At 40.6% G+C, this 19,202-nt stretch overlaps 1 protein-coding gene across 1 annotated transcript in view; it reads left to right on the top strand.

The window, feature by feature from the left end:
- The first annotated feature begins 1,404 nt into the window (after positions 1 to 1,404).
- Positions 1,405 to 19,202, top strand: part of LOC149265203 (S-formylglutathione hydrolase-like) — a 214,246-nt gene continuing 196,448 nt past the window's right edge. Inside the window, exon 1 of the mRNA XM_089429168.1 lies at positions 1,405 to 1,805. Within this exon, the coding sequence (XP_089285294.1) occupies positions 1,665 to 1,805 (141 nt within the window). The 5' untranslated portion in view covers positions 1,405 to 1,664. The remainder of the gene's footprint in view (positions 1,806 to 19,202) is intronic.

Genomic DNA, 19,202 nt, shown 5'->3' with positions numbered 1-19,202 from the left:
TAGGTAGATGTACATTATGATATAGACTAGTGTTGTTGTGAAATTCTCTTTGTCAAGGATGAATCTTTATGTCTAGAATCTTTGGTAAAGCACCACGACGTTGAAGAAGTATGGGCCATTCTCGAATATTCACATTGTATCTTCTATGTTAGCAAATGATGACGAAGAAGCCCTTCTCTCCTAGTTCCAGCTTGATGTGGCCTTTTGGTTTCCATTTTAGTTGAATACATTGAGATAAAGCTTTTTCGAAGGGACGTACTCCTAGAAATTTGCCTATGAGGCATGGAATCTCATGTATTGAATGTATTCCCTAATGTGAATCGACTAGATCTCGAATTTTAGATATGTTGCTTCTTTTGGAAAGCAACTTCGTGTAGCTTTTCATCTAGTTCTTAGGGGTTTATCTGTGTTCTTTTATTGACTGGTTTTAACTTCATTTGCACCGCCCTTAGGGTTCAAGGCGTCTTGAGCATGAGATGCCTTGAATTGATTATAACAACCTTCCCCAGCCATAATTTGGCTGTAGGAGAGAGTGTTGCTCCCCCTACAATGCTGGACATTTTTGGGGCTTAAACAGAGCTTAGAGAATGATGATGGTGATAGCTAGAAAGTAGGGTTTCAATAGGGCGAGGGAGCAAGATTTTAGTCATAAGTGCGGTAGTAAAGTTCCTCTATTTTTCCTTAATACATTGACTTGACTCACTATGTAAATTTGTGTTCTTTACATGGTTTTTATATATATATATATATATATATATATATATGAAGAATCTTCTTAGTGTGCATTATGGAATTTATATGTGTGCCATATGGAATTTATAGTGTGAAAATGACATCCTTATTCAATATGAAAAATTGAAAAACTTTGTTAATAAAAAATAAACATGTAATAGCTTCTTTATATCTTATTAATAAGTTATAGATTAGTTAGTTTGTGCTGAATTATATCTATATTAAATTTTTAATGCCATATAAAATTATTATTATAAAAATAATATCTAATATAAAAATTTGAAAAACTTTTTTCATAAGAAATAAATATATAATAATTGATTTATACTTATGGAGTTTAGTCTTTATGAGATTATTAGTTCAAATTTCATATGAAAGGGTTAAAGGTAAAAACCACTTATAAAAAGCTCAAAACTATTTAAACTTAATAAATCCCCACACAATCCTATCCTAATAGCAATATCTTGTAAATAGGCAAATTATTTTTTAATCCAAAATTAAAACGGGATCCATTCTGATCTCAAATTATAAAAATAAAAACTCTTTCACAATTATGATCATGATCATGATCATGATCATGATGCTCACCAATTCCTTAAACATAATTTTGAACCATAAACACAACTAAAGATTTGATGTATTTGGACTGTGATCCATATGATATCCATAATGCTTTCCATTATCGCTTAAATTGCGTAGCGTGAATATTACGTGGAAAATCGCTCTAGCATTCTACCGATCTCGAAAAACAACAGGCTCTTCGCCCATGTGACCTCATCCTCGGGGAACCGAATATGACCAGCACGTCACATGATTCATCATTCAACTATTGTAGCACCACCAATATTATCGTTGGTGTTTGCAGGTCGACCGAATAGATAATCGTGGAAGATCAGCAAAGGAGACTGAGGGTTTTGTTAGGGCATTTGAAGATGGAAGGCCCCACTGAGATCAGCAGCAATAAAATGTTCGGAGGATTCAACAGGCGATACAAGCACTACAGTCCAACCCTAGGCTGCGATATGACGTTCTCAATCTTCTTTCCTCCAGCTTCAGTGACCAAGAAAGTCCCTGTAAGTGTCATTCTTTCCTTACTATATTATACTCTTAATCACTACTTTAAATTCTCTTCATTGTCATGCTAAACAAGTTCAAGTTTAGATGAGTTAGCAGGAGTTTAAGTGTACAATTTGACGGGAAAATGTGTATGCTTCTTTAGTTTATTTAATGGATAAAGAGTCATTTTTGTGTCCTGTGTCTTGGGTTGAAGTAGCTGATAGCCGGCATTTTGGGGGTCGATCTGCATTGAGTCGATAACCATTCTTTGTTGCCAGAAACTGGATTTTTTCAAATTAGTCAGGGACTAGTTTAGCTTCCATTGGATATGGATAGTGCTGGTCCTATCTTCCCATTCCCACTTCAGGATGAAATCTGTTGAAACCTGGGCAGACTAAGGAATCAAAACCAGATTGCAGGATCAGAGCTTTGGTAAGGCCCTGCGCAGAGGGGAAATTTTTTAATGAATCATAATTTGCTCGAAAGTGTAGAAAGTTTAGCTTATTTTTATGTTTCCCAAACTGTGAAGTATTGATATTTGGCAAGGATTTTGTAATTTTCATTAATATTTTAAAGATTCTGTCTATTTTATAGAAAAATGCTGGCAAAATAATTTGATGCTATACACATCTGGGCTAATATTTGTTTTGAATTGGCTAATTTTCTGGGATGAATTTGTAAAAGCTAGCCAAATGGTGAATATTAACCCCAGAAATTTTCTCAGGGAAGTCAATCCAATAAGGTCATGATTAACCCTTTCTAATGGAGGGTCAGTCTTTGAGTCAGTTAAGGTCCTGGTTGTGCCAGTCTTATTGAGTTGAGTTGGTCCTTTCAAGCAGGTAGGTGGTAAGGTCTTAACTCGGTCTTACTACGGATTTGGTTGTTTATTTCAGATGGCTTTGAAGATCCTAACCCGATGTTACTGGGTTGAACCCTTTGCAGCAGTAGCTCAGGCAGTGAAGCCCTTTTTAGGACCTTATTAATTCGATGTCAAGAGGAAGTAAAACTTAAGGTTTTAGAAGTGAGGGTGTATCTTCTACAGTCATTTTCTCGACCCTTCCTCATTTGGGAGATGAGTCTTTTGACTCTCCCTTTATCTACCATAGATGCGTAGATTTTTGAAAGAAGGAAAGATCATGTCTGACTTAGAAATACTTTGAGCCTGAAATTTCACTAGAAGAACATGCCCCTAGGTTAGAAATAATACTTTGAGCCTGAAATTTCACTAGAAGAACATGCCCTTATCCTAGATTAGAAATACCCCAGGAAGCACACTTCTTGGGGTTCAAGTAGTTGAAATACTGGTCCAAATTTTGAAAGTGTCACGGGCCACACCAATCTAGGCAGTTTCCCTCTAAGATTGGATCATTGTTCATAAGCGGTCAAAATCCTTTTTATAAGTGCACAAATTCCGTGTTGCAGTTTGGATTCCTGGATTGCTGTGCAGGGTTGTTGTACAGTCACGATGAGGGTGTATCTGAGAAGAATGAGGGTGCAATTCACTAAGTTGTCTGGCATACTGCGCTGCAGTTATGTAGGAGAAAGATTGAGAGGGCACATGCATGCCTCCAGCATGCATGCGTCAGTCTCATTTACTTCCAGTTTTATAATTGCTGTGCCAGATTTAGCATTCCAATTGTATAATAGATGCTTTTCTTCTTTTGGAGTTTGACTTCCAGATTTAGAAATAGGCTTTTCAGTGAGCTTTTTTTTGAAAGTTAGCTCAAGCACATGAGCTAGAGAAACTTCCGGTTAAAGGAGGGCACACTTTCCTAGATAGAGGGGTTTTGCTTTTGGTGCCCACAGGGATGGGCTACTTTTGTCTCCTCCTCTAGCCTTACTTATCTGTAAAGAAGGTGGTGTGGAGGTGAATATTTTTGCAAATTTTGTGAGTGTGAGATTGAATTATGTGCTAGTCACTAGGTATTTTTTGAGCTTTAGTAGTGTACTGGTTTTCCAGATTTAATGAAAGGTGTGTTGCAGGTTTGAGACTTCAGCTTTGTACTTTCTGTCCTTATTTTGAATATGATGTGTTAGGAGTTTAGTGTATTCAAAATTGATAGTTTTGATAGTCTGAAAAGTTTTCTGCTTTAGCTGTTATGGTTTTCTAAGTGCAAAATCTCCCTGCCATGCTCTAATTTTTTTTTTCATGGTATCAGACCATGTTGTTAGAGATTTTACAGAATTCATGTATGGAGTGGGCTCTTGCCCATGAGGGGGAACTGTGGGAGGATCTCAATGTGTGTGATGCCCGAGTTGTTTTAGTATCTGGATTGTTGATCAAACCATGTGATAGGTTGCTGATTTTATTTTTCGTTAGGATGATTAGTTTGATATAGTTGTGTTCCAGGAGTTGCAGGAATGAGTAAGATGCTACCAATTTTGTATTATCCATGTGCACGCTGCACAATCTATTGGAGTTTCATGGAAGGAAAGGTCACTGCCTCAGTTGATCCTGCACAAATTTCCTAGCGTAATAAGAAGGTGATAAAGGCAGAGAGAATCATCCTTGATTCAGTGAAGGACCATTTGATCTCTCACATAGCGGAAAAGAAATCGACGAAGGACGTGTTTGATGCCTTAGTCACTTTGTAAGTTTGTACTAGACTGAGAATGTTAACTAGAAGATGCTATTGAAGAACAAGCTCACCAACACTCACTTGAGTGACATTGATATGGTGGCCAACTTCTATATGAAGATCATCGAGCTTTGAGATCAACTCGTTGCTATTGAGGTGAAGATGTAATATGAGGAGTTGATGCCTATCGCATTAAACAGGTTCCATTGATCTTGGGATGCATTTGTTTAGTGTCTTTGTGCTCGAGAGAAGCTTCCTGCTTTTAAAAAGCTTTGGATGATTTTATCCAGGAAACTAGACTAGAGTATGTGTAAGCTAGAGTGGATGAGATTGAGGACCTAGCTATCATTAGGAAGATGAGGAGAGGACCCAAGAGGGTCAAAAGGGCAAGGAGGAAGAAGCATATTATTTGGACTAGGGGAAGAAAGACTTGAGTCATGTGAAACGTTACAAGTGCCACAAGATAGGCCATTAACCATTTAAGTGTCATGAGAGGAAGAAATCCAAGCAGGAGGAGTTTGCAAGGAATGTAGAACTGTCAATCGGAGCAGACAAGTTTGCATCCAAACTTGAGACAACTTTCTTCAAGAACTTGTGGAGTTGGGAAATGATGCCACTTGTCTAGTGACTAGATTGGGCTTGTCTTTTTCTTCATCCACTTCAATGATGCTCTTGAGCTACTGCTAGATCATGTCTTGTGTGTTCTTGGTTTAACTAAGAATCTTCTTTTAGTTTCTTGCATGACAAATTTACAATGTAGAGTTGAGTTTGATGGTTAGCAAGTGATCATTGGGGAAAAAACCCTAAACCTAGTTGAGTTTTGGCCAAGGCTACCAAAGCGCAGAGTGCTGCAAGAGTGTTTTTAGGAACGAGAATGTTAGGAGTGCCATATTCCAAAAATCCTTTGGAGCATATATATGGATTACACAGTTTCATCAAAACTGGGTGGTGTCAAGTGATGTCCCTAAAGAATGGAGGTAGAGGCAAAGGCTAGATAAGAGGCAAATAATGAAGGATTATAGTAATGATGAGGAACTTGATGTAGTTGATGGTGCAACACACATGGTAGTGCTACCCACATCTACAACATTTGGCAACGTGGGTGTTTTCACAATGATGAGCCCTTCTTCTATAGAGAAGTCCTTAGCAATTAGCTTCGTTTTTGTTTTGGAAATTTACTGTCCATATTTTGGTGTGCAAATGGCTTATTTTATAAACATAGCTATTTGGTCATGTTGACAATCGCTAGAATCTATATTCTTGATGGTTGATGCTCAAAAGATTAATCATTTATGTACTATGGATACCACTTCTATCTTCATTGATGTACAAATATGCATGTTTTCATATATTTTGCAACTAAGTTGGCATCTAGATGCCAACTTAGTTGCAAAATATATGAAAACATGCATATTTGTACATCAATGAAGATAGAAGTGGTATCCATAGTACATAAATGATTAATCTTTTGAGCATCAACCATCAAGAATATAGATTCTAGCGATTGTCAACATGAACAAATAGTTATGTTTATAAAATAGGCCATTTGCACACAAAAATATGGACAGTAAATGTCCAAAACAAAAACGAAGCTAATTGCTAAGGACTTCTCTATAGAAGAAGGGCTCATCGATTGTGAAAACACCCACGTTGCCAAATGTTGTAGATGTGGGTAGCACTACCATGCATGTTGCACCATCAACTACATCAAGTTCCTCATCATTACTATAATCCTTCATTATTTGCCTCTTATCTAGCCTTTGCCTCTACCTCCATTCTTTAGGGACATCACTTGACACCACCCAGTTTTGATGAAACTGTGTAATCCAAGCCTTAAAATATGATGGTAGAAAAAGCTTAACACGCCTGAGCAATGATTTTGGTTTGAGTGAACGACACATTTTTTCTAAAGCCACGAAAAAGGAGTTCAACAAATAGCACCACAAATGTTGGGATACAGATAGGGCTTGGTGCTCTTGATTAAATGCCAATCACATACTCTCATATGTGAGAATCTAATGAAAATGTTGCAAATCCCATTAGTCCTGAAATTCTGAAAACTGTTAAGCCTATTGAATTTTGAATGGGATATGAAATTCTACTTTCTCCACATGATGTTTGATGAGGTTGACACTGTTGAATTTTCTACAGGATGAATCGAAACCAATTTTATGATCTAATAATTACTTTCTAATGATTTTTAACAATTTTATCTTGAAGCCATTGATATCATTGAGCAATTATACATAGAAAATCTCAATAATAATGCAGTGGAAATAGTAAGATCATAAATAGACAACCATGCACAATAGAGACAACAAATTTTCCTTGGGAACCCAACATCTTTTCTTCTAGGAGAAATTGTTCTTCAGCAAGGTTCCCAACTACATAAATTGTTTAGAAATCTGTGCCAAAATCCAAGTCCAAGATACTAGTCAAACTTGATGAAATACTAGCCAATCAATTGTGGTCAAACCACCCAAGAACAGAGACATTAATGCTAGTCAATAGTTAGAATTTTGGCCTATGTTCAAGCTCAGACCTGCGATCAACTTTGCCCCACGGTTAAATGCGTACTGCAGTTAGCCTCAGTCAACGATCAAACTCAAATTCGGTCAAATTTCATCAATTCGTCCTCCTTTCTGCTCCCTTTTGTGGCTGCTTGAGAAGATACGTTGTTTGTGTTGTGAGTGGTCGAAATGAGGAACTCTCATTATGTATATATACTAGTAAAATGGTGTGAATTTGACCAAGAGTCACACCCTTTCATGGTGGGGCTGACTTGACATTTTGGAGCCTACATGAAGCCTAAAAATTAGAATTTTAATTTTAATTTTCATAATTTTCCTAGGTTGACTTAGGAGGCCTCTTGGCATGCGGGAATACCTCCCGATGCTACACAAAAAACAACACTCCTTCTTAGTGAGGGAGGTATTCTCCTTGGATACAACAAATTCCCTCTTAGTTGAAATTTCTCCTTCATAAGAAAAGTTCATGAGCTTGCCATGTAGATGCATGTCTCTAGATAACTCCATCCTGGAGTGGGCAATGTGAGTATCTAGGGCCTTTTTAGCTCTGGCCAAAGTCCTTGATGGCTTCTTAGTTAAATGTATCAGTCTCCTATGGTCAAACTCCTTTATGACCCAACCAACTTTTTTTGGCCATAGTTTTAAAACTCAAACTCGGAGTTTGCTCCTTTTGAGGAGATTTGGTGTCCTGAGTTTGTCGATTTACCCCACATGGTGTAGATGGCTGCGCCCCCATGGTCTGTGTACCTCTAGTGTCTCTGCAGTAACGATGAGGATGGGTTTGGTTTCTCACCCTCCTCAACTGGGCCAACCTCTCATTGTCCCAATGGATTCCACCCCAAAATTTCTGCACACTGAATTTCTCTTGAGCCATGGGTTTGCCTATGGTTTCACCCGTTACTATGCCTACATACCCGAATCTTCCATGATCTTACTAGTTACCTAGAGTTGGGCCAAAATCATGCTTTGATACCACGGTGATGTTACAAAATAGGAAAAACAGTGATATGCAAGCAAATAACAATTTTCACCACATAAATTTCAAAACAATTAGAAAATGCCCATAACTATTAGAAATATGGAAGCATTTGAGCCATTTTATTATAAACGGGTGCAAGAGTACAAAATATGGAAATAATGCACTAGGACTTGCCTCAAAGGCAAGCACAACAAAGCCTAGGTGAAGCAATGACAACCTAGAGCTACTATCAACTGACCAATTGCTGCATTGCGCAGTCCCTGACAATTTTGCACTGTCTTCTGCAAAGATATGGTTGAAAACCCCATCTCTAGTGCTCAAAAAATTTCTGAAAATTTATATCTAGGCTCCTCAGGCAAAACCCACAAAAACCCATAAATGGTTTGGTCTGATTTTGAACTCCCAAAATCAACCCCCAAAGGGCACTGCGCACTCCCAACAATTCTGCACTGTCTGTTGCAAAGACATGGCTGAAAACCCCACCTCCGGTACTCAGAAAAGTTTGCAAAATTATTTCTAAGGTCCTTGTCAAAGTCCCAAAAAAACCCATAAATGGTTTGGCTTGGTTTTGACCTTCCAAAATCAACCCCCAAAAGCCCTACGCTTTCCAATAGCCGTTGAAGCACATTGCCTATCAAACCACCAACAAAATCTTCCCTAGACACTCCTGAAATGTAGCAATCAACTCCACCAATACTTCCCTTATTTCTTCCGGCAAGTAATAGCCCCAGTGGCTGAAACTCTATCTCCCACCTATGTCTAGTTTCTCTCTTCTACACTGGCCAGAGTTTGCAAAATCACTCCTCAATATTGCTGTCACTTCCAACCCTCAAACTCACTCAATAGACAACAAATCTATTGAGTCGCCTTCTCCTAATTTCTCCCGACAATAGCCCTTCAGAAGAATGCTGTAATGGCCACACTAGATCCACTACTGCGTCCTCCAGAAATATGCACTGTTGGGGCGAACTAAATACAAATGCTGGAAATCTCTCTACAAATCTCCTCCGGATGATAATGGATGAACCTCTCTAGGGTGGCACTCGAAGTCCCTCGAAGAAAGGGTGAGTTCTCCGCTTGGAAAACTCTTGCTAAACAACAAGTGACCCGACTAAACAACTTGAGCAACATAATCAAATTCAATAAGCCAAGAATGCCAAATGAAGTGTGTTGCCTTCCTTTTATAACTTTCATGGAGTCTTTTCTCCTCTCATGCATTTCGAATCATTGGCTTAGGGAGTGCGTATTTCTTATGTGGGTGGTCCCCACATATCATTAACAAAACAAAATAAAATAAAATTAACTTGCCTCTAACTCCTAAGTCTTCTATCAAAAATCAAATGGGCCCCGTCTTCACCAAAATTGGCCCCCAAAATGTAGAAATAAATCTTGTTCCAAAATAATTTAGGAAGGGACATTACAGTCCTCCTCGCCAAAAATTGCTTGTCCTCAAGCAATGCCTGAACAAGTGCCCTCTCTGACTGTTGATCACCACTGTAACCACCAATAATACCAGGGTCCCAAATGTACCATTGAGTCATCCCCAATCTTAGCACTATCCCGACATGAAGGAATCCCTCGATACCAGGATCCCAAGCCATCCTAATCAATGTGAAGCACACCTTGCTCCACTCACTATCCAACCAGATACAGGTACCAGAAGCCCTTTGCATACTAGCAATAAGTAGAGCATCATGATAATGTAGGACTCTGCCCAACTCCCCATGAAATTTCCCTACTGAGTAGTCCATCTCATGCACTACAAGAGTAAACTCCTGAAGATGCAATCCAATCTTGGTGGGATTGAACCCTCGTCTACCCGAGCCTCCCCTGATCTCCTCCTATCGATCACCTTGCCACACCGGTGAAGTTCCCCACACCATCAACGAATCACTAAAACCAAATGGAAGATTTGGATGACCCTCCCCTGTAGAAACCAGCTCACCTCTATGAGTAGCTGAACTGCTCAACCCTGTTATGCCAGAATCCCCTGCTCGTCGCAGAAGGAACCTATTTTGCTAACATCGTGACCATCTGGTCATAACTGACTGCCTAGCATGCTAGTACCAAAGCCTCCTCTCCCATAACTCTCGACCATAATCCATGCGATGATCGAGGCAAGGCCAATCTTGTCAAAGCGACTCAACAGTGCTAACACTTATCACTCCATGGCTAGCCCCAATCCTGAGCAACAATTTGCCTCGTCCTATGGTGAGGGCTTTGGTGATCCCCCATGTGTCCGCCTGTGAATGAATCAGTCCGCCTGTTATCCCGACCATGCTCACTAAGGAGTGGAGTATCCCACCAATCCACTGGATCCCTGGATCCCATAACCATACTGGAGGTCCACAACCCCCAATCCTCTTTGCATGCCGTTGGTTGTTGGGACCCCTTTGTGCCCCATCTCTGCCTCCTGTAGGTATCCAATAGGTAGGCACCGAGCATCAAGAACTTGTGCTACAAATATCTAGTTGCTCTGTGCCTGCCAAATCACATAGCGAGATCTGCTATCCCAACTCCTGATGATGTGCCTGGGTACTGCCGGAAGCCTAGGCATCATCCTGCCAACCCTTCGCACCTCATGCTCACCTTACGCCTCAAGCTGTCCAGCTGAAAAAGCACCATGTAACTCCCTCTCCGTCACCTCCCCAAGTGTGAGCCTAGGGGTGGAACATATGCTACCACGACAATCAACCATGCCATCCCTAAGCCTATAACCGTCAACTCGTGCACCTACCAAGTGTCTCAACTAGAGAGTCTCCTCTTGGCCTTTGACACGCGACGTCTCATCCAACTGCCTAGGGTGAGCCTCCCATGCCTTGCTGCTTGAATGGAGAGTGTCAAAGGGCAACAACCAAACCCTTTGCGATTGTAAGCAACACTGGAGGATGATGGGTGGGTATGTCCCAAAGAGTATGATCAAGAGTCTGCCAGAATGCTTAAGAGTAATCCTACAGACGACCCTCTCTCCGCCTCAGATCTGCTAATAACCCCCTCGAGGCCCTGCCTCCACTAAACATGGTGTCCCTAGATGCTCAACAATGTCCTCATCGATCCTAGGTGAGTTGCGTCCAATGGTACACCTACTATCCCTGTCCATAAGTCTCCCTGGAGGCAATGCTCCAAGAGCTCGCTGCACCGCATCATGTGTCACTGCATACCACCAAGTACCATTGCACTCCTCGACATGCCACTATACGCCGCAACCTGTCCCTGTACACCACTGGATACCCCCAGCTACAACATACCATCCTGTGTCTTGCCTGTGTCACTGCACCTGTCACTCCTCGCACGTCCTCAATGTGATGCGAGTCACTCCTCCTACCCCACAGTGTAAACCGACATGCTGTGGTATACCACCATGCATCTCCATGCTCCTCTGCAGGCCACTGCTCCTCATTGCATAGCCCTGCACACCACTGGGTGTTATGGCCTAGAATTGGGTCTGTATGCATCAGGCCACATCCCTCTATATAACACTGGATGCTATGACCTGACTCTGTGCAGTCTTGTGTACCACTGCCTATTGTCATACCACCCTGTAACATATGGTATCCCACATGTGCCAAAGTGTCCACCACTCTGCTAGTGACCCCACCATGACACACGTCATGTCCCCTCGTCCATCCTGGTAGACCTGAGCACCCTAACTCCACTCCCGCTAGAGGGGATATCTTTGTTGTGCCGATCCTCTGTGACCCATGAGTCCTAAACCTCAATGGGAGAACATCGTCTCCATACAATATGCGGTCTGGTGGCCTACCCATACCACCTCTTCCAACTAGCTCCTGCTAGAGAATGCTAATCATCTTGTGCCCCCAGCACAACCAACATGCCAAAACAACCAATGGAGTTTGCTCACAAACCACCTGGCCATTACGCCGACTGGAACTCCCCTAAGGAATGCATGTGCTCAGGCATTGGGTTGACTGCCTTATTAATGCCATAACGATCCTAGATGTCTGATATCGGATAGGAAGCCCCACTTGGATCCCAATGCCAACCTGGGCCTCCAGTACCCTCGATGTCTGAGAGCTCCCACTGAGCTTCACTCCAGACTACGACCATCTCCATGAGTCTAACCCACTCCACCAGGTACCAACTCAGAATCTCTCGCCATCCAACCCCAAGAGAGGGATCGAATGCACAAACTCCAGCACATAGAACAAGCCCTCCATCTTGCGAGTGTTGCACCCTACGCAGCTCATGTCGCCTCAACTCACCATCTTGGTCAACACATAAAATTTGTCGGGGGGTCTCTGCATCTCTCTCTCTGTGGTGCAAAGGTAGTCTAGCAATGTTGCAAGCCCCATCTATATAAGCCCAGAGAGAGATACTATTTGGAAGTACTACAACTCTGTTGACGGTTTGTGCATCTATCTACTTTAAGTCAGTGTTTGGCCCCAAAGAATACTGCTTGTCCTCCTCCACCATGGGTTCAACATGAGTCACAAATTGCCCCTCCATGACTAGCTCACGTCTCTGTATTTGCTCTCCATTACTAGCTCACACCCCTCTATGTGCTCTTCATGTTGTTGTAGGTGACTGTCATCTCGCAACTCTGTTGTAGATCTGGGTGTCTCTGTACCTATCGACTCCTCATCAAGGGTGGTGATGTCTCTTGGCACCTCATCATCCTGTCGTGCGCTGTTATCACCTAAAAACTCAGTCATGACCCCAGATACTTCATCAATGGATACCTCAACAACGAATGTCACCTCCACAATGGTGGACATGTCTGTGTCTCCTAGCACCTCGTCAATGGATGGCCCTATGGGTGTATGCTCTACTCTCTCCCCCAAGGTGTCAACTGGTGCTATCAAAGAGGCCTCCAACAATGGTGACTCCTGTGCCACACTGGGTATACCAATGTGCTCCTCACACTCCCGCGTGTCCTCTGCCTCATGCTCAATCTCCTCCTCAGGCCCCTCATATCTAAAGCCAGGTCTCCACCAACAGAAGTGCCTCCTAGTCTCACCCTCTAACTGTTCCTGTCCTGTCTGCTCCTTTCGAGGAGATCTGGTGTCTTGAGTCTGTCGATTTACCCCACATGGTGTAGATGGTTTCACCCCCACGGTCTGTGTACCTCTAGTGTCTCTGCTATAAGGATGAGGATGGGTTTGGTCTGTCACCCTCCTCAACTGGGCCAACCTCTCATTGTCCCAATGGATTCCACCCCAGAATTTTTGCACATTGAATTTCTCTTGAGCCATGGGTTTGTCTATGGTTTCACCCGTTACTGTGCCTACATACTCGAATCTTCCATGATCTTACTGGTTACCCATAGCTGGGCCAAGATCATGCTCTGATACCACTGTAATGTTCCAAAATAGGAAAAACAATGATATGCAAGCAAATAACAATTTTCACCACAAAAATTTCAAAACAATTAGAAAATGCCCATAACTATCAGAAATATGGAAGCAACTGAGCCATTTTATTATAAACGAGTGCAAGAGTACAAAATATGGAAGGAATGCACCTGGGCTAAAGCCCAGGTGAAGCAATGACAACCCAGAGCTACAATCAACTGACCAACTGCTGCACTGCGCAGTCCCCAACAATTTTGCACTGTCTGCTGCAAAGATATGGCTAAAAACCCCACCTTTGGTGCTCATAAAATTCTGCAAATTTATATCTAGGCTCCTCAGACAAAACCCACAAAAACCCATAAATGGTTTGGCCTGATTTTGAACTCCCAAAATCGACCCCCAAAAGGCACTGCACAGTGCCCAACAATTTTGCATTGTCTGCTGCAAAGATATGGCTGAAAACCCCACCTCCAGTGCTCAGAAAAATTTGCAAAATTATTTCTCAGGTCCTTGTAAAAAACCCATAAATGATTTGGCCTGGTTTTGACATTCCAAAATCGACCCCCAGAAGCCCTATGCTTTTCCAATCGCTGTTTATCAAACCACTGACAAAATCCTCCCCAGACACTCCTGAAATGTAGCAATCAACTCCTTTAATACTTCCCTTATTTCTCCCGACAATTCATAGCCCCAATGGTTGAAACTCTTTCTCCCACGTATGCCCAGTTTCTCTCTTCTGCATTGGCCATAGAGTCTGCAAAATCACTTTTGAATATCGCTGCCACTTCCAGTCCTCAAACTCACCCAATAGCCAACAAATCTATTGGGTCTTCTTCTCCTAATTTCTCCCGACAATAGCCCTCTGGAAGAATGTTGCAATGGCGACACTAGATCCACTACTGCGTCCTCCAGAAATACACACTGCTAGTGCAAACTGAATACAAATGTTGAAAATTTCTCTCCAAATCAGTTGAAAAAATCGCGATTTTTTTGCCAAAATGATTTAATCGATGATTTTTTCGGCGATTTTTTTATTTGCAAAAAATTGCGATTTTTATGACAAAATCGCGGTTTGATCTTTAAAAATTGTGGACGGTGGAAACAACAAGTTTAAAGGGCCGATTTTTTGTTTTTTTGTGTCATTTTTTCAAACAGTGGGCAAGTTTGAGAGCCGAGGAGGAGAAAAAGTCATCTACAAGGGCAGGAGGAGAGAAAAGTGAAGGAATTTAGCATCCCAAGCAAGAAAAATTCGAGTTTGGACCCAGTTTCTTCAGCAAAGAGTAGTTTCTAGGTATGGGCATCAAATTTGGCCCTTTTTTTTGTTTTTTCTTGTTTTTGCTTGGGTTTCTATAACCCATTGATTTTCAATGATTTTTGAGTGGATTTGATTGTGTTTTTTTTCATTTTTGTTGCATAGAGTGGAGAGGGTTCATTTTGGTCAAAAATGCAAAAACTTGATTGTTAGATTTATAAGTTTAATTTCTTCTTGTGCCCTAGTTTTTTTGCATCATTTTTGCTTGGGTTTGAATGTGCATTTTTTCCATTATTGTTGCATTGAGTTGAGGTTTTTTTTTTTGTTTGTTGTCAAAAATTCAATGTGTTGTATGTAAATTTTATTTTTATTTTTTTAACTTGCAATTCTTCTTGTGCCCTAGGTTCAACTTCAAACTTCATCTTACATTAAAACTCGAGTTCAATATAGTTACAAACAATGTTACTTGAGAGCGGGAGCGGGAGCGACCATTTTCAGAAGCTCCCGGTTTGGGAGCAAATCCCGGAGCGATTTTTTAAAAATATATATATTTTTTATATTTTTTAATTTTTGATACATATATGTCAACAATAACATGTAGAATGATGAATTAGATATAAAAAACATAAAAAAGCATAGATTGAACCATATAACAACAATCATCTAGAAGTTATAATCTTCATCAACCACGTCTGCAAGTTAGTAACATAGTAACATACAACATATTGAGTCTCATGATTCATCAATCTTAAAGTTTCAAGCTTTCAAAATTCAATATATAACATTTATCATCATTGATCACCAAAGTTGTACTTGTAAGCTAAGTGTAACCATTACAACAAATAATATCTAACATGAAATGAAATGTTATAAAATGAAATGAAATGAAACAACTTTCAACTTTCATGAAGCATCATATTCATAATTCATTACTAATGAGTTATAATTGCCAACTTCAAACTTAAATTGTCATATATTGTTTAAAAAAATATCATAATAAATATGAAAGAGTCAATAGTTATAAAAGCTACTAGAAACTAGAAAAGAGAAGTAAATCTATTATCTATTTCTTATGCTTGGGCCTCTTGCCACCACGAGAAATGTCTAATTTTTTAGTCTTGTTGCAAAATCAGGATCTTTGTCATTAATATCACCCTCCAAGCGTTAATATCCAGAGGTATCTTTGTCATTACCTTTGTATCTGTATAGGGATCTTTGTCAGTAATATCACCCTCTAAGCATTAACATAAGATAGAAAAAGCATAGCATGTCAAGTCAAGATTTTGTTTGAGTGATGCGTACATTTTTAGAAGGGTCATGATAGAGGAGTTCGACAACCAATGTCACTAACATCAAGGTACATAGAGGGATTGGTACTCTTGATTAAATATGAGTTCCATACCCTAATACATGACAAAATTCAATGGAAACATTGCAATCCCCCAATTCTGAAATCCTGAAAAACTGATAAGTCTGCTGGATTTTGAATGAAATCTAAAATTCTACTTTCTCCATATGAAATCCAATGAGGACGAAACCACTCTTAAACATCCTGAGTCATTTCATGGTAATGTTAAAAATTTAAGTAAAAGGATGAAAATGAAAATTAAAGAAAATGTCACTTTTACTTTAAGAATTTAACATTACCATGAATAGCATATCAATACTAGGGCCTAGACTTGATCATTAAGTTGCCCCACTCAAAAACTATTTGTTTCTTTCAAAAAAAACTGCATTTCGAACATTACTACAAAAAAAAAATGCAAAAAAGGCAAAACGCTCCCGAAAAGGCAGGGAGCGAAATTTTTTTTAGGGAGCGCGCTCCCGACCCGCTCCCGAGTCGCTCCCGCCTGGAGCGCGGATCGGGAGCGGGAGCGAGGGGGGGGGGGCGCTCCCCCGCAACACTGGTTACAAACATGCCAAGGAAATTGGACTCTCTGTGGGAATTTGGTGAACCTGATGGAGGGTTTGACAAATCAAACTTGACTTGCAAGTAATGTGGGCATCATATGAGGGGGGGAATACAGATTGAAGTATCACCTTGCACAAATCCCTGGACATGGGGTAGGGCCTTGCTCAAATACAATCCAGAAATCATCCGAAGAGCCCTCAGATCATTGGAAGAAATAGAGCAAATCAAACTGTACAAGTCAGCGCTGAAGACTCAACTAGCAGAGCGTAGAGTGTTAGGAGGTGAACATGAGAGTGGCAATGGTTCTACTTCAACATCAGTGTCTACAACCAACCCTGTAGCTGCCTTATCATATTTTGTTCCTAGAACCACACTTGGTTCACAACCATCTATCTCTTCAATTATAAAAAAAATGGAGAAAGAAGAAGCTGACAAGTTGTTGGGCAAGTTTCTTCTTTGGAGTGATATTCCTTTTAGCATTGCAAGGAAGAATCCATTTTTCCAGTTCGCTGCTAACGTTATTGTAGTTGTTGGCCTAGGGTACAAAGTCTCTTCTTGTGATGACTTTAGAGGGCGCATTCTTCAAAATGAAAACGTTGACTGCACCAAGAGATTGGAGGAGTTTAGGCCGTCATGGACACACACAGGATGCATTGTGATGTCAGATGGTTGGACCGATCAAAAGGGTAGAGGCCTTATAAACTTCTTGTTTAATTGTCCAAAGGGGACAATGTTTATGAAATCTGTTGATGCATCTACACATATCAAAGATGTAGGAGTATTATGTGATTTGTTTATTCTGGAGGTGGGTTCGGAACATGCTGTCCAAGTCATAACGGACAATGCTGCAAATTATGTTGTTGTTGGCAAGATGCTTATGGAGAGGCATCCAACCTAATTATGGACACCTTGTGCTGCACACTGCATTGATTTGATGTTGGAGGACATATGAAAAATTCCTTTTGTCAAAGGTATTGTTGACTCATCAAAAAGCATTACAAAATTTATATATAATCATACGTCTGTGCTTCATTTGATGAAAACATTCACCAACAACAAAGAGTTGGTGCGCCCTGCCACCAATTTCATATCTCTTTAATCCCTCTTGAGTTCTATGTGGGATCTGAAGAGAATGTTTCTTTCAGATGAGTGGCGTGCTTTGGCATTTAGCCGCAAACCAGAGGGAGAAGCCATATGCAAATTAGTTTCATACTAGGAAAGATTCTAGGCGGGAGTGCAGGAGGTGTGCAACATTACTGAACCTTTGGTAAAGGTTCTTCGATTAGTTGATGGTGACAAGCCCGCAATGGGCTACTTCTATGAGGGCATGGATAGGGCCAAAGAATCCATTCAGGTCCTATTATGATGATAAGGGAGACGAGGGGTTTCAGTAACAACTCCTCTTCTGGGAAGTGATTGATGAACGATGGAACAATACACTCCATTGTCCCATTCATGCTGCAGGGATCTACTTGAACCCCACATTTGCTTACTCTTGTGGGTTCTTATTTGATGCTGAGGTCATGGATGGATTCTTCACCTGTGTTCAGAGGATGGTGCCATCTCCAGTAGAACATGCAGAAATCTCCAAAGAAATGGAGATATACAGGATGGCAAGTGGCACATTTAGCTTTGACATGGCTGTGGTTGATAGGAAGACTAAAATCCCAGGTATGTTTTAGTTTGTTTCAAATTTCATTGTCTCTTCAAGTTCATAACTTCATACTTTGCTTCAACTTTCAAATTTCATTTTTTTCTTATGTTTATCTTATTTGTAATTTTGTTGTAGATGCATGGTGGAGAAGCTATGGTGGCAGAGTACCCAATCTGCAAAGGCTTGCCATTCGAGTGCTTAGCCAAACATGTAGCTCCTCAGGATGCGAGCACAACTGGAGTGTATTTGAAAAAATACACACCAAGAAGCGCAACAGGTTAAAACTTAAAATATTCCAAATTTCCAATTAATTTTTTGAATTCATTAAATAATATTTTTTTTATAATTATTATTTTATGACCCTTGTACAGGTTGGAGTCCCAGTGACTTAATGACATGGTCTACGTCTACTACAATCTTCGATTGTGGGTGAGACAACTTGAGAGGACACCTGATGTGGAGGCCATCTCATTGGATGGGATTGACACCACTGCTGCATGGAGGGTTGAGGTCGAGAGGCCTCTCATGGAGTCTGCCGCTGATTGGTTAGAGAAGGAGGTAGTGGAGGGGGTGGAGGAGGAGGAGGAGGAGGAGGAGGAGGAGAAACAGGAGGAGGAGGTGACACCACCTACGCAGGCTACCTTTGTCATCAGTAGAGGACATGGTCTACCTCCTGTAGCTCCTAGTCCTTCAGCTTCTAGAGCACAACAGAGTCCACTGCCAACTCCACTCTACATCTAGAGTGAAAACTATTGCATTTCCTTGCGAGAGGGGCAGAGGAAATCAATAGTATTAGTTATTTGGTTCATTTTATTGTATATGACATTATGACTCATAATATGAGATACATTATTATATTTTTTGTTGATATTTTGAGGCTGAGTTGGGATTCAGGACTTACTATTTAGGTCATGATTCACTGTTATGTGTGATGTAGCACTAGAAATGATATTACACATCTTATATATTAGTTCATTTATTATATTTGTGTCAATGCATTTATTTTATGTTGTAGATAGATGCTTTAGATATTAAAAAAATTGAAAAAAATGAATATTTTTGTATTTACCGATTTTTCCCCTCCTTGATTTAATCCCGATCAAGATGTTTGCAATATTTCTTTTGAATAATGACATATGCTTCAAAGTACCCTTGTTGTGCTACTGTGTGCACAAGGTCAAACTTTGTCTAGGGCTTG

The sequence above is a fragment of the Pinus tabuliformis genome, chromosome 6 (assembly GCF_031772625.1).
Source record: "Pinus tabuliformis cultivar Carrire ecotype Pingquan chromosome 6, CPIR1, whole genome shotgun sequence".
In the NCBI taxonomy this organism is placed as follows: domain Eukaryota; kingdom Viridiplantae; phylum Streptophyta; class Pinopsida; order Pinales; family Pinaceae; genus Pinus; species Pinus tabuliformis.
Note: the sequence above shows the minus strand (reverse complement) of the source record. Positions and strands in the feature narration are given on the sequence as shown.